The following is a 15,652-nucleotide window of genomic DNA, read 5'->3' on the forward strand; positions in this document are numbered from 1 at the left end:
GGCATCATGAGTCGCAAGTGGGTATACTAGGATCCCGATGTCAGCGTCTCAATTATATCCATTTTGTAGTTATACACGAGTTAACTCCGGATTCTGTGACCTGGTTTGATCACGTATTCTGTGTTTATTATTACTCAGAGTAAAAGAGAACGAATAATACAGCAGTGACTTTATATTTTATAACGCGAGTAGTGTGATGCACCGTACATATGGCAGCCGATGCTACGCGCTAGAATTTGACTCGTATTGAAGAGGATACAAGAAACGAGGAAGAGAAACTAGGAAGAAGAAAGAGAGATGACGAGAAAGGAAAAATTGAGGAGCTTGATGTGTGATCAGAGAATGTGTTTTTACCTAATTGTATTCACCTAATTGTAGTATACACGAAAGTAGTAACGCTCGTTGGGTACAGTTTCCTATTCTCTAATTTTCTAACATATCTAGACTCACATTCATAATGTGTGTATGTGTGTATGTGATTCACCTTTTCACCTTGGTCTTTGGATCACGTGTTGGACTCGTGATCGACAGCTATTTCCCTCACGGAAGAGAGCTCAGAGCTCGTATGACCGATCTATGGGTAATGCGTGTATGTGTGTGTGTGTGTGTGTGTGTGTGTGTGTGTGTGTGTGTGTGTGTGTGTGTGTGTGTGTGTGTGTGTGTGTGTTTATTCTGAAGCTCAAAACTAACCTAACAACGAAGAATCTTTTCAATCCCATTTAAATAAAAATAGTTACAAACATTGCTATTTCTTATTGCATTTTTCATCCTTCCCCATCCCCTCGAAACCTTCCAAAGGTTCCTAGGACCGTTGCCAGCCACTATGGGGCTGCGGATTTTCCACTTAGTGGAACTCGAGGCAATAATTGATTAATTGATTCAGCTCACCTCTACTGTTTCTTATCTGGTCAGTTTTCAACTCTTTCTACTCTTTCTTAACCACACACACACACATTCTCTTTTTCAATTATAGAATTTTTCTCCATGCACACATATCTGGAATGCACGTATTCATAAACACACTCACAAATCAGGGAGGGACTATGTCATGACACATAGGTAAGATGAAAAAATCCCACTGTCGGAGAAAGTAAACGGATGAAGAATAGAATTAACTGTATATTTCGACCACTATCTGTGGTTCTTTTCAGCGGAGGAAGAGGACCACGGAGAGTGGTCGAAATATACAGTTAATTCTATTCTTCATCCGTTTACTTTCTCCGACAGTGGGATTTTTTTCACACTCACAAATGATGATGATGAAAACGAAAAAGATGTGTTACTGAAAAAAACAAACATAAAAAAGAGCGAAATTTTTTATATATATAAAAAAAAAGAAAAAATCATAAACAGGAAATAGAAAATAACCCAAAACAAAACAGGTGATAGTAACAGCAGCGGTAGCGACATTAACATATTCAACAGCAAATAACAACGGCACTAGGTGTGATCCTTCCAGGGTTTGGTGATGGGTAAGTGCGTGTGGGCGTGTGGATGGGCGGGTTTTAAGGGGTGAGAGGGTAAGGGGTTGGGGAGAGAGGGGGGTTTCCTTATGCTAATTAATTCTAGATAATAACAGGTTAGGTGAAGAAAAGGTTTAAACCGACTATAACAGGAGAAGGGGTTTGGGAGAATTGGGCTTGAAGGGAAGAGTTAGGAAAAGGCGACAACATCAAGAGCCATCAAAAAACAAGATCTGCTCTGTGCTTTGTTTCTCTCTCTCTTTCTCTCTCTCTCTCTTTCTCTCTCTCTCCCTTTCTGCCTCGTTTACATACTTACCGCAACGGTTCCGAATCCTGGGCGTCCTTGGGCTTGTGCTTAGGTTTGTTGGCTCTAGGGCACCCGGATAGGGATCTGTGGGACGAGTAGTTACCCGTGACGTGTCCTGACCCGTCACATCCGGGAGTGGGACACTTTAGCTCCTGCGTCTGGTGTTGAATTTGGGACCGGTCTGCCCTAGGGCATCCCGAAAGGCTGGAAAGGGAGTCGAGGTCAAATTGGGGGTAAAACAAACTTCGGGGGACCACCCCATGGGTATAAAGCCACAATATAACTCCTCAACAATATACATATATATATATAACTATATCCTTCATTGCGCGCATATGCTATACACATGCGATATCTAAGATAATTTTTTTTCTCAAGCTTTTATTCATGAAGCATTCCCGTTAGAACCCCCTCAAATCCTTGAGCCGAGACATTATTCAAAAACTGCGATCAAAAAATGTAAACAATTGGAAGATGTACAACTTGGAGGGAGGAGATGAGTGAGGAGTAGGTGGTGGACCAAGGAAGGTGCGACTGTCGTGGTACCTTCGATGTGTGGCGTAGTTGCCCGTGATGTGACCCATACCGTCACATCCAGGGGTCGGGCACTGAATCAGTTCCTTCCCATCCCTTCTGCTCCCGCTCCGACTGTACGTCCGTCCACTACGAAAAGGCCGAGAACGAAAGGTGTGAGTTGGTCGGACTTTACACACAGCACTGGAAATAAACTCCCCTACTAGGATTCGAACCCTCGCCTGAGCGGCTTGCTTTTTTTTATAAGACGAAGACCGACCAGGCGAGGGTTCGAATCCCAGTAGGGGAATTTATTTGCCAAATGTCATAATGAAAAAAAAATACATATAATTATTATGGTGATTCGGTTTAACGTCACGATACTCCTCCCCTATCAGGAGGCTAGGACGGTACCCCTCACAGACGACTTTCTAGTGTGGAATGTAATGAACCATGACCTTGGTCCAACTCGCTGGTGGCAAAATTTGAACTGCCGGCACCTCGACCTCCGCCGCAGGTGGCGACGCTTTAACCCACTTGGCCAGCGAGCATTACTATACCATAAATAGGTTCGACAAAAGGGACAGGTAGGTAGATAATAAATTGTTTTTCCAATATAAAGGATTTAGAAGAGAAAAGAGAGTACAGCACATGTTTATATATTTCTTCAGTGAATGGTAAGTAGTTGATATAAGCCACAGAAAACTCTCACATTAACTACAGCAAGATTAGAAAGATGAAAAAATTGTGCGAATTAATCTTTTCTTTTACTGCATGTTTTCAACATCAACTATGGGTCATATAGGTACATTAAAGACCTGTGAATTGACGCTCCACAAAAAAATAAAAAATAAAAAAATAAAGTGTCTTGATACTCTATTTCCCAAGTTCAAGAGAGAAAGAAAGAGAGAGAGAGAGAGAGAAAGAAAGAGAGAAAGAGAGAGAAAGAGAGAAAGAGAGAGAGAGTAAAGGTAGATCGTGGTTGCTGCAGAATTTACACACAATGTGAAAGAGAGCATGAAGATACTTTCTAAAATCACGAACAGGTCGATCTAGTTTTCTGATTATCTACCTTATATATGGACTTAGCTTAAGCGTTTGACACAGGATAGAATGTCTACTTCGTATACTAGGAACTTTATATGACACAAAGTTTCGTTGAATTTAGATTCTTTGTTGAGATACGAACGCATCAATGAAGAAGGTCAAGTGCTAAGGATTTTTTTCTTTTGTGATCAACTGAAAGCCTCTGTTTTATAATAAACACGTACTGAACTTAACATGTACTCAAACGTCATCGACACATATACATATACAGCCAAACGGAAGCCAACTCGAAGCTTCTAAAGCAGACGAAAGAAAAAAATATTCACCTTGAATTTCCTTGAGTTGTGACCACGTGACCCATCAAAGATTATACAACAAAACTTGTTTGAATGACTTGCCAATTACTTTCGAATTTTTGTTAGAATCTTAGCTGACAAAGCAATGAATTTAGACAAATTATATAATGATTTTTTTTTTTTTTTAATGTTTGTTGAGGTCACGAGGGTAATGGGGCAAAAGCATGCAAAAGGCAAGAGTGGTAAAGGCAAACAGGATTACCGATACTCAGAGATAAATAGGAGTGGAGATAATTACTCCACGCGATGGGGAAGGGGGAGGGGAAGGAGAAATTTAGAAATGAAGTAGAAGCTTTAAAGATCGTTGGGATAAAAAAAAAGACAATAAAAAACACTTACTAGCAGTATACTAAGACACGGTTACTACAACGCAACTAGCAATCAACAGGACGAATTAGAATTAGGATTGAAGATAATTTCCCCACGGGGAGGGGTGGGGGGAGGAGGAGAAGGAGGGAAAGGAGAATTTTAGAAATAAAGAAAGAAGTAGAAGACTTAAAGATCATTAGGAAAAAAAAAAACACTACTAGCATCTACTCCAACGCGACTAACAACCAGCAGGACGACGTAAGATGTGGGACCACCACTTACGTGTACCTCTCAGGGATGGGCGTGGGCGGGGGCTGTGACCTCGAGGGTGACAGCTGATAGGGTGTGGTGCAAGGCGTGGTGGCAGTCATGTAGTCTGCGGTGCCCACCCCGCCCATGGCACCTCCGTAGCCTCCAGTTGTCATGTATCCACCTTGGTAACCTTGGTAACCCATGTACCCAGGGTTGTACCCGCTTGCGGCTGCGGCAGCCGCGGCTGTGGGCACGTCGTAGGGACGTGTGGTCATATTGTTGTAGCCTGCGGCGCCCGAGAGGAGGGTTAGTTGAAGCATGAAGCAATGAGGCATGAGTTGCATATGTACGTATGCATGTATACATACATTATATATATATATATATATATATATATATACACACACACACATTTATATATATATATATATATATATATATGTATATATATATATATATATATATACTATATATGCAAAAAAATCACCAAGGAAAATTATAAATTGATGACCGAGCGCTTTCGTGTATTTAGACATTCTCAGGGTACGTCTAAATAGTCGAAAGCGCTCGGTCACCAATTTATTATTTTCCTTGGTGGTTTCCTGCATATTTAGAATCACGAGTTTATGTGATTTCTCATACATATACATACATACATATATATATATATATATATATATATATATATATATATATATGTGTGTGTGTGTGTGTGTGTGTGTATATATATATATAAACATACATATACATAAAGGAAATGTTAGTAAGGTGCCAAGGATATGTTAATCAAAGACATTGCAATTTGGTATAGTATGATACCATAGAAATACCAAAGATATGTTAGTCAATGACAGTGTCATTTCCTTTAATGCCAAGATGATAAGAATGATATTAGTCATATAGGGAAATACTTGATTCGGTTAGTTCCAAGAATGTTTTTACTCTAATTGTGCTAAGTTATTAGAAAGATGAATAGACATGGTGCCATACTTCGTAGATTTTGTTGTATTGAACTATATGAATTTTACATGATTGAAATAAATTACACACACACACACACAAACACACACACACACACACACACACACACACACACACATTTATATATATATATATATATAATATATATATATAAATATAATATATATATATACACATACATATATATGGGTCTCAATTAATCGAGGCCTATTAGCAAATCAAATAGCGTTGCATTAGGTAGAACAAAATCTACAATGAATGCCATCATTGTTGGAGGGATTAGTCGAGCGAGCGAGCGAGCGAGCGAGAGAGAGAGAGAGAGAGAGAGAGAGAGAGAGAGAGAGAGAGAGAGAGAGAGAGCACTCCCTTACCGTTGACAGCCCTGAAGTCATGCGCCCTGTCTGTTCCGTAAGCGGCAGCGGCTGCGCTCTCTTGGCAAGCCGCCCTCACGTAGTCGGGGTTGGCGTAGTCGAGGGGACGCGGAATACTGAAGTTGACGGGTTCGGTGGGCGAAGAAAAGTCCACGGGTTCCGTCTGCTCCTCAATGGGAGTCGGGGCTCCCGTCTGGCCCGTCCCGCCCTGCTGCTGCTGTGGGAAGTGCCCCGTTGCGTAGCCCGCACCAAGTCGGGACGGGGGACTGTACTCCGGGCTTGTGGGTCCGCTGTGACGGGGAAAGGAAGGGAAGAGACAACATTAAGCCAATTGCCGAGACAAAAAAAAAAAAAAAAAAAAAAAAAAAAAAATATATATATATATATATATATATATACATATATACATATATATACATATATATATACATATATATATATATATATATATATATATATATATATATATATATATAATGTCCCTTGTATGCACAGTCACAACCCAAAGTTCGCCGACAGTCATGTGGGTTCCTTATCAGGTAATGGCAACGAATTAGCAGTTAAAGGGTGGTCTCTGAGCACGTATAGTACACGATGCTGTCATCGAATTTCAGAATCTGGTTGTACAGTCTGTGTTCGTAAGTCCCTAGTGATTACAGTCACAACCCAAAGTTCGCCGATAGTCATGTGGATTCCTTATTATGTAATGGTAACGAATTAGCAGCCTCTGAGCACATATAGTACACGATGCTGCCGTCGAATTTCAGAATCTGGTTGTACAGTCTGTGTTCGTAAGTCCCTAGTAATTACAGTCACAACCCAAAGTTCGCCGATAGTCATGTTGATTCCTTATTATGTGGTAATGAATTAGCAGCCTTTGAGCACATAGACATAGTACACAAAACTGTCGTCGAATTTCAGAATCTGGCTGTACAGTCTGTGTTCGTAGGTTCCTTCGTGCGGCGCCGAAACACTACTAACCTGAGGGACACAGGGTGCCTGGCCAGGGACAGATCGAGTGTCTGATTGTGTTGGGAATCGTGGGAACCTCCGCTCGGAGACACGAGCTGTGATCCGCTGTAGCAGGGCGATACCCCGGGGCCGGGGTACTGTGGAGACGTGACGAGGGACCCCGCGGACCCTGCCATGGCTCCCGAGAGGTCCATGACGCTAGCGGCGGGGGACATCGGGTTGGGACACAGAGCAGAAGTCTTCACGCTCAGGTTAATGGCCGAACTGTCGTAGCGGTAGCCGGTGCTCGGTACAGAGAACCTGGACAGAAAAATACCAAAATAAAACGAATAAATGAATGAATACATTATTTGTTATTTACATTATTATAGTTTTTATTTACTAATTTATCATTATTATGATTTTTTTTTTTCGCTTCCGACCTAGATAGGGACCAAAAGGCCTGTCGGCATGCTCCGCCTTTGTAATCCTTTTTAAAAATAAATTTGTAGCTGGGTAGTACGGATTGGTTATGGTTTATGTAAAATGTGAGTTTTTTTTTTTTTTACAAAGGATTACAAAGGCGGAGCATGCCGACAGGAGACCTTTTGGTCCATATCTAGGTCGGATGCGAAAAAAAATCATAATAATAAATCAATAAATAAAAACTATAGCTTCGAAATGAACTACAATAAAAGGAATGAATGACAACAATTGTGCCAACTGTCATGCATTGGAACAAGCCCAGGTAATAAATGCAAGAGAAAAAAATGATGTGAAAGTATCAAAGATGAGATGCTCCTGGGTTCTATAAAACTTCTGAAGCTCACAGGGACATCATAGTCCTGTCTTATAATCCTGGGCTTTCGCTGCGAGAGGAGGAGTTTCTTTCAAAAGGGGAGGGGCTTCTGTGTAAAGGAATATTGTCCTTTAACGTTGTTGCCAAAGAACGGGGGGAAAACATAGAAAAATGACACTTATTTATTTCTGTCATAAGGCTGTACTTCACGGGACAGCGATGTGTATGCTCGGATATCAAGGTTATCTTTAGGTTTCTTGAATAGGTTATTCATTTTCATAATACCAGTTCGACTCTACCTCTTTCTCCTGTCTTGGCTTGCGAACAGGAGCGAATTACTTAAGAAGGTAATGACACGCAGTAGAATCATCCGAATGTTCTGCTGAGGATAATGTCGATTTACCCTGTCAGAGAAAACCTACACCAAAACTATGTACTGTATTACATTATTATATTGTGGGACCGTTCAACAAAGTCGACGGAATAATGCAATCATCCCCGAAATCTTTGTCTCGCTTCTTTGTTGAGCACCAAAATTCGGCTAAAATGACACAGGCAGGTCGTATTGAAGTGGATACGACCTAAAAAACAGGCCTCTACATTCACACTAGAGTAAATATGTATTAAGACAAAATGTTCCTACTCATAACAATTAAGCCAAACTTACGACCTGTTTCCGACCACCTTGGACGGTGGAGCTTTTGTTTCTCTCATGGTTAGCAGTAAGTGGCTATTTCATAGTTATCTTCATGACGAGGGAGGAGGGGGAAATTCATTCCAATTGCATTAATATCATGAATTCTTCTTATAAACCGAGGGACAGCACAAATCAGCCTAGTCGCCGGTGGTCGGAAACAGGTCGTAAGCTTGATGTGACTGGGACCTTACCTGGTAGTTTTTAAATCGTGTATGATGCAATACTAAAGACGCTTTTATAGCGAAATGCGAATATGAATAATTCCGATTAATTAGAAAAGGTGAATAGTTTAGTTCTTGTCGAGTGTCAACCGGACTTACAGTCCTCGGTGACTATGTCAGCATCAAACATCACACTATGGCAACATCTTCGTGATAATTGCACCTGATTGGCTGTTGCATTCCTGCGCTTAGTGCGTCAGCCAATCATGCGCAGCATTAGCGATGACGTCATAGTGCAGTTTGTTATAAACAAAGTCTCAGGGACATATTATATAGAGTTACGCCCAGCCAGTTTAGCCATGAATTCAATGTGGACTTACAACTTGTGTGTATTTTGTGTATTTTAGTCATTATTTTCTTGAGCTGTACACCGAAATTAATATTTTTTGTCAGTGTGACGGAAATGATAAAGTATTATCTCTCTGTCTGTCTATGACTTACCCTTGGTAAAGTGTGTTGGGAGGCAAAGAGGGCATACAAGCCGTAGTGCATGGCGCCGTCTCGTGCATCTTGACTTCGGCGCCACAGCTTTTGTTCATGAAGAAGTTGGTGTCGAGGCTCCCCGCAGCGCTTGTCGTGACCACGGGGTACTCCGTCGGAGGCTTCAGGGGGTCGAAGGGCCCGTGCGAGATGAGCGGGGCCCCCGTAGCGTCGCAGGTCCTCGGAGTAATGGGCCCTGTGACCGGCGTGACGGGTCCTGGAGTAGGACCCGGGGTCATCGGGCTCGGAGTCATAGGACCTGGAGTGTGAGTGCTGTTGGTGACCGCCGCCGCTGCTGCGACCGCTGCGGCCTGAGGGGCGACGCCGTGGAGCGGAGGCGCCATGGGCGAGGGCGTCGTGTCGTACGTATTCGGCGTGGGCGCCATGTGCTGCTGTGTCTGGGAGACGGCCACCTCTGCCTGGCGGTCGAGGTCGAGCGTGGTGTAAGTGGTGAGGTCAAAGCGAGGAGTCTCCCCTCGTACCTCCGTCAGGGTGACGGGTCTCAGGAGCCCGCTGTCGTCCTCGCTCTTGTAAGGGAAGCAGGAGACACTGGACTCGACCTTGATCGGGGTGGGGGCCGTGAAGGCGCTGATGCCTTTGCTCACACCCAGGGTGCTGTTGGTGGTGGTGATGCTGACGCTACTGACGGAGTTGCTCTTGGCGCTGTTGGTGTTGTTGTTGGTTGTGCTGGTATTGTTGTTGTTGTTGTTGTTAGGCGCGAGCCCTCCGCTGGTGGCGCCCTCCTCCATGCACCCCTTGTGGCTGTCGGGGGCGGCTCGGAGGGCGGCGGGGTCGCGGGGGGCGGCAGGAGGCGCCTTGGCCTCCATGCAGCTTCCACTCCCCACCACACAGCTGGTGCTACCGCCGAGGGCAGTGCCTGAGCCCCCAGCCACAGCCACGAGCTCCTGTCCTTCTCTCTCAACCTTCGTCGGTTCCCCGCTTGGGGAGGCTAGGTCTCCGGTGGGAACGGCAGGAGGAGGAGGTGGAGGAGGTGAAGGAGGAGTAGCGTTTCCGGCTTGAGCCCCTGGGGGAGATTGGGGTACTACTGCAGGAGGCGCTGGTAGGGGATGGGGCGGACTTAGTGGGTCAGTGGTAACTTCGCTGTCGGAGGCGACACTTTGGTGGGCCTCGAGGAGGGGCGGCGAGGGGTCCAGAGAACGGCAGGTCGTGTTCAGGGCCAAGGGCACGTCAGAGGAGTTGGACGAGGAGGATGAATGCGAGAGGATCCCAGCGGCCGATTCGACGGCTGCAGCGTTGCTCGCCGCGAAGGAAGTCGAGGACGAGACGGTAGAGCCTGAGGTTGTGGCGACGGCCGGGGCGGCGGCTGTGGGCGGGAGGAGCGAGAAGGAGGGCGTGGAGAAGTCGAGCTGCTTGACCAGACACACGGGGTGAATGAGGCGATCTGATCCTGGAGCTGGGAAAGAGAGAGACAAAAGATGTTTTCAGAGTTGACAGACATGTATGTTTTTTTTTTTTTTTTTTTTCGAACGCCCTCTTCAGGCGCCCATTGTTGTTGCTGACGTGGAGCGTTTGTTAACCTTTGTGACTCCATGGCAGTCGAGAGAGTTTCAAACCAAAGAGTTCTAATGAAGCTTATGCTGCGGAAGCACATTCAGATCAGGGTGACCAGATTTAGCATGATTATGCTGAGATGAGAGGGGGAGGGGAGTAGAGTGGGGGGGGAGAGAGGGTTCGTGATTTTCACTTTGGCTACCTCCCTTATAAGGGGGAAAAAGCTCTTGGTACACAGATGCTAAATTTAACATATTTCCCCATAAGATAATACTATATCAACAAAGAGATACAACAGAAACATGTTAAGAGGAATACAAGATTTAGCATTAATTGATGCCCATCAAGCATAATTTCAGCTGCTGTCCAGCATATTCCTGCTTGAGAAATCTGGTCACCCTGTTTCAGAGCTGAAGAGTATGCGCGAACTCTTCGAAGTTTGTCGAACTCCTTCTTTGGGATGGTTATAGAGTTCGTAACCCAAATGACCTCGAGGAAGCCAAGAGAAGTTTGACCCAACTAAAGACTCCAAGTGACCTGCATTCTGCAAGAACCAGTTTGCCTCCTTTCCTTCAGCACCGAAATCAGGTGTTCAAAGAATTTTGGAAAATTGATCTAAAATAAAAAAAAAAGTCATTGTTAGTTTACTTTACTGCCATCTCCGAACTCGTGGACACTTGTGTGTGTTGTGGGTGCTCAAAGAATTTTCGAAAATTTATCTAAAAAAAAAAAAAAAAAAACATAAAAAAAAAGTCATTGTTACTTTACTGCCATCTTCGAGCTCGTAGACATTTGTGTGTGTTGTGTGTTTCTTACGTAATATAGTTTGATTTCTATTTAGGTTAATATTTGCAACAAATACGTAAAAGGGAATATGTTCCAATATACTTTTACATCTCTTTCCACTCGCTGCACACGCGAGCCAAAACATATTGCCATTGTTTTACCATGATCAGTAACCACTCTTCAGTAAGGTATGTTACCTTAGGTTGGGCTGGGTTAGGTTAGTTACGTTACAGTGTCCTAGGTTGGTTGACTTAGGCTGACAAGTGTCAGTAAACGATGGCGACTTTGGCGTACAATGAGAGGAGAGAGAGATATGGAGACAGACAGGCAGGCGCAGAGAGACAGACAGACAGACAGAAAGGCAGAGAGAGATAGAGGCAGAGACAGACAGGCACAGATAGAGAGAGAGAGAGAGAGTGAGAGAGAGAGAGAGAGAGAGAGAGAGAGAGAGAGAGAGAGAGAGAGAGAGAGAGAGAGAGAGAGAGAGAGAGAGAGAGAGAGAGAGAGAGAGAGAGAGAGAGAGAGAAAGAGAGAGAGAGAGGGGGGGAGAGGCAGAAAGAGAAACAGACAGACAGGCGCAGAGAGACAGACAGACAGACAGAAAGGCAGAGAGAGATAGAGGCAGAGACAGACAGGCACACACACAGAGAGAGAGAGAGAGAGAGAGAGAGAGAGAGAGAGAGAGAGAGAGAGAGAGAGAGAGAGAGAGAGAGAGAGAGAGTGGGTGAGGGAGAGAGGCAGAAAGAAAGAGAGACAGACAGAAAGGCAGAGACAGATAGAGACAGTGACAGGCGCAGGGAGAGAGAGAGAGAGAGAGAGAGAGAGAGAGAGAGAGAGAGAGAGAGAGAGAGAGAGAGAGAGAGAGAGAGAGAGAGATAGAGAGTTTATCCTATGCATTTACGATGTTAATAATCTACATAAACACTAAAATACAAGATGTAAAGAAACTAAGACATTCATTGGATTTTTTTTTTTTTTAATTGTGGACGGCAATAAAGTAGAATTTTGTCAATCTGTCTATTCCTATTAGTTGTGGGCAACCCTTCATCTTCTAAATAAGTGTTAAGGGCCATTTACACGGTCAAACGGTTTGTCCAACAAGTGTTTGAAGTGTTGTTTGACCGTGTGAATGGGGTATTTGGTTGTCAAACACGTTAAGGTTCTTCATTTTTGCCTACTTCATATTTCAAGTCTCTGCTCTACACAGTACCATGGGCACAATCGCCCACTCGTGTAGTCTTCGGATTTATTCTCAAATACATAAGAACATAAGAATGAAGGAGACTGCAAGAGACCATAAGGCCTACACTAGGCAGTTCCTATTTCTCATGACATTTTTAATTCCCATTAACTTGCTTTCTGATTGTTCTATAATTCATTTCCTCCCCTATTCCATTTCCTACTATATGTGAAACCAAATACTTGCACATTCCAGCCTCTTCCCGTCCCACCCAGTACAACCTTCATCTCCTGTATTGTTCCAGTTTCACCTTTGCCCGCATCTACCTTCAGTTTCCTCCTCGTACACACACTCCCAAACTCCATCACCACAGTTTCAGTCTGTCCTTTGTTTCAGCTACAAGTGCAGAGTCATCCGCAAACACCTTCCAGCTCACCTCCCACTTCCCCCCACTCTCAATCATCAACTTAATATCCCTACCCAGCACCCTCACGTTCACATACATCACTACACTATCCATATACATGTTGAACAACTATGGCAACATCACACAACCTCGGTGCAACCACACCCTCATTTCACACCACTCACTTTCTCCATTAACGACCCTCACACAAGTTCTGATAACGTTAAAAAAAATTAACAGTCTTCAACAAATATCTTCCTATCCCATACGCCTACAACACATCTCATAATGCCTTTCTGTCAACCCTGTCATATATCCCCGAATTCGTGAAAGCCCAAAAGACATGTCTACCTTTTATCAATATCAAAAATGGCTCTAACTATAAACGTCCACGGACCCTCTTTTCTCACATCCACACTGCATTTCTCATGCCTAACACCCTATAACACATCCCGCCGGCTACCCTTAGTAGATTGAGAATTCTAAAACTAATACATTCATATCTTTCTCCTTTCCAAATGAACACACTAAACAATCTCACCAGTTACTCCACTATAACTACACCTCCCACATCACTGCATATACATTTCCCCCAGAACTCTCTATACATTCATTTAACCCAACCCAAAACGCTCTCTTTTCCTCTTTATTTTTCTCACTTTCAAGATCATGTGCAATTACAAAAAACCCATATCACACATCCTAATTTAATTTTCAATTATGATACTTCTCTCTAGTCCATTACACACATATCTCATCGCTTATTAATAGTGTAAATTCTTCCCTCCTCCCCCTCGCCACTCCTGACACCCTACCCACCACGTTCCCAAACCTCATGTCACTCTTCCCTTTCAGTTTCGTTTCACTCAACTCTAACACATCCACATTTTTCACAAACATAATACCAATCACTTCACTTTTATTCTCATCTGTACCATATCCACGCACGTTTTATGGCCCAATTACTAGGGTATTGGTAGGAGTTTCTCTTAGGTCTTGTTTTATTTCTATTTTATTCTATTTTTTTTTTATACTACCACTACTAATAATAACCAGAAGAGTCACGATTTTATAACTAATATTCTCAGTATTGTTCTCATCCGTACCAACTACTCCCATTTCTCCCCCCATCTCCCATCATACCCCACGCCTGGATTGCTTCAAAGCTCATGAACATTTCTATTTGTAAGCAGGTGTATGGTTAACTTATATCCAAATATGGGCTGGTGTCTGATTATTTTTCATTTATAGACGTCTGAATTCCTAAATGTTTCTTCATAAACTGATGCCTGAATTCCTATTCATATAGTGATGAATTCCTATTTTTTATTCACAGGTTGAATACCCTAATGCCTAATTTCTATTCACAGGTTGAGTATCTGAATGCCTCATTTTTATTCATAGGTTGAGTGTCCGAATGCCTTATTTCTATTCACAGGTTGAGTATCTGAATGCCTAATTTCTATTCACAGGTTCACCTGAGTCTCTAATTTTTATTCACAGATTTTTATTCATAGGTTGGTGTGAGGCCTAATTCTTATTCATAGGTTGGTGTGAGGACCTGAGGCCTGCGCTTCCTTACCTGCGTGGTGCTGCGTGCGTGCGTGGTGCGCAGGCGGCAGCAAGGCCATGCGTTGCTGCGCCTGGGCAGCTCGCGCAGCGTGGCGTGCGGCGTGGCGGGACGCTGCGGCCAGCGGGCACCCCGACAGCGAGCGGTGACACGAACGCGACGCGTTGACGTGGCCTCGGCCCGAACAGCCGGGCGTCGGGCACTTGACGATAGTCTCGTGAGCGGCGAGGACTGCAGAAAAAAAAAAAAAAAAAAAGGGGAGAGAAAAATGAAAAAGGTTAGCTCAGGGAGGCATTAATACATTGAAGGTAACAACAACAACAACAGTAGCAGCAATGATGATAATAAAGACACCGATAACAACAATAACAGTGAATGAGAAATTCATTATGAGGAAGAAACCCGTGGTAGGGCAAAAACCTGCCAGTTGCTGCAAACCGCTTTTTTTTTTCTTTTCTTTTTTTAAGGCCAATAACAGTACTATCTCGAGTTTCACTGACTGGATTTTTTTTGGGTCTACATTGCGAAGACACTGTCCTCGTGCCATTTCCATAGACCTCTCTGAGAAGAAACGTTGGACTGTTATCTGTGTTGTGTGAACGTGGGTCTGTTTCTATGTCACCTACTGGTAAGTGGAGGAGGAGTAGAGGGAAGAGGTGGAGGAGGAAGAGGAGAAGGAGGAGGAGGAGAGCAATCACCGGTTGTGTGCTCTTCATATGTGAAAAAGTGGAGGAAAGATGGTCAGAGTTGATAGAGATCTTGGGCTCAATCCGAGAACCAAGTGTCAGCCCCTCAGGGTTGCACTTCTAGATAGAAGTGAGGATGTTGAGGGGAACGGTTCCTCTCTAACGGCCATCTTGTAGGACTATCATTGGCAGGTACAGTCACAAGCAGAAATTTTGAACCGCCCAGATTAAAAAAATCATAAACATTACCTAACTGGAAGATAAATACTACATAGGATAAATATCACGTACTTATATATATATATATATATATATATATATATATATATATATATATATATATATATATATATATATATATATACACACACATTTTAACCATAATGCACTTTAATTCTAAGCCATCAACATCGGGGACCGTCTCTCTTAATAGCGTAGTTGGTAAGTTACTACGGCACTTGTCATGTGATTGCTGAGTTCGAGTCCTTGGCAGAACCGCATTTCAATTTCTGCATGTCGGCCTCCATTCGGTCTCCCGATGTTGATGGCTTAGAATTAAAGTGCATTGTGGTTGTTAAAATGTATCTCTAATCACTGGGACCCATTCAGTGTTGTACATATATATATATATATCAGATAATTTTTATGACTGATTGATGTCGCTGTCCACTAACGAATTTATCATATGGTTACAATGGCGAGAAGCGTGAAAGGGATTCGTTCCGGTCCTTACACCTCCCACGAGTGTGCTTGGTCGTATGGTAA

At 43.4% G+C, this 15,652-nt stretch overlaps 1 protein-coding gene across 1 annotated transcript in view; it reads right to left on the minus strand.

Moving 5' to 3' along the window:
- LOC143017572 (uncharacterized) overlaps positions 1-14,748 on the minus strand; it is a 31,621-nt gene extending 16,873 nt beyond the window's left edge. Inside the window, exons 1-8 of the mRNA XM_076172362.1 lie at positions 14,622-14,748; positions 14,214-14,432; positions 8,709-10,161; positions 6,581-6,871; positions 5,600-5,889; positions 4,278-4,533; positions 2,251-2,433; positions 1,780-1,974 (exon numbers count right to left, since the gene is read on the minus strand). Of these exons, the coding sequence (XP_076028477.1) occupies positions 1,780-1,974; positions 2,251-2,433; positions 4,278-4,533; positions 5,600-5,889; positions 6,581-6,871; positions 8,709-10,161; positions 14,214-14,432; positions 14,622-14,748 (3,014 nt within the window). The remainder of the gene's footprint in view (positions 1-1,779; positions 1,975-2,250; positions 2,434-4,277; positions 4,534-5,599; positions 5,890-6,580; positions 6,872-8,708; positions 10,162-14,213; positions 14,433-14,621) is intronic.
- Between the last annotated feature and the right edge of the window lie 904 nt (positions 14,749-15,652).

Source organism: Oratosquilla oratoria, chromosome 3 (assembly GCF_046742065.1).
Source record: "Oratosquilla oratoria isolate Oo_2021 chromosome 3, ASM4674206v1, whole genome shotgun sequence".
Taxonomy (NCBI): Eukaryota; Metazoa; Arthropoda; class Malacostraca; order Stomatopoda; family Squillidae; genus Oratosquilla; species Oratosquilla oratoria.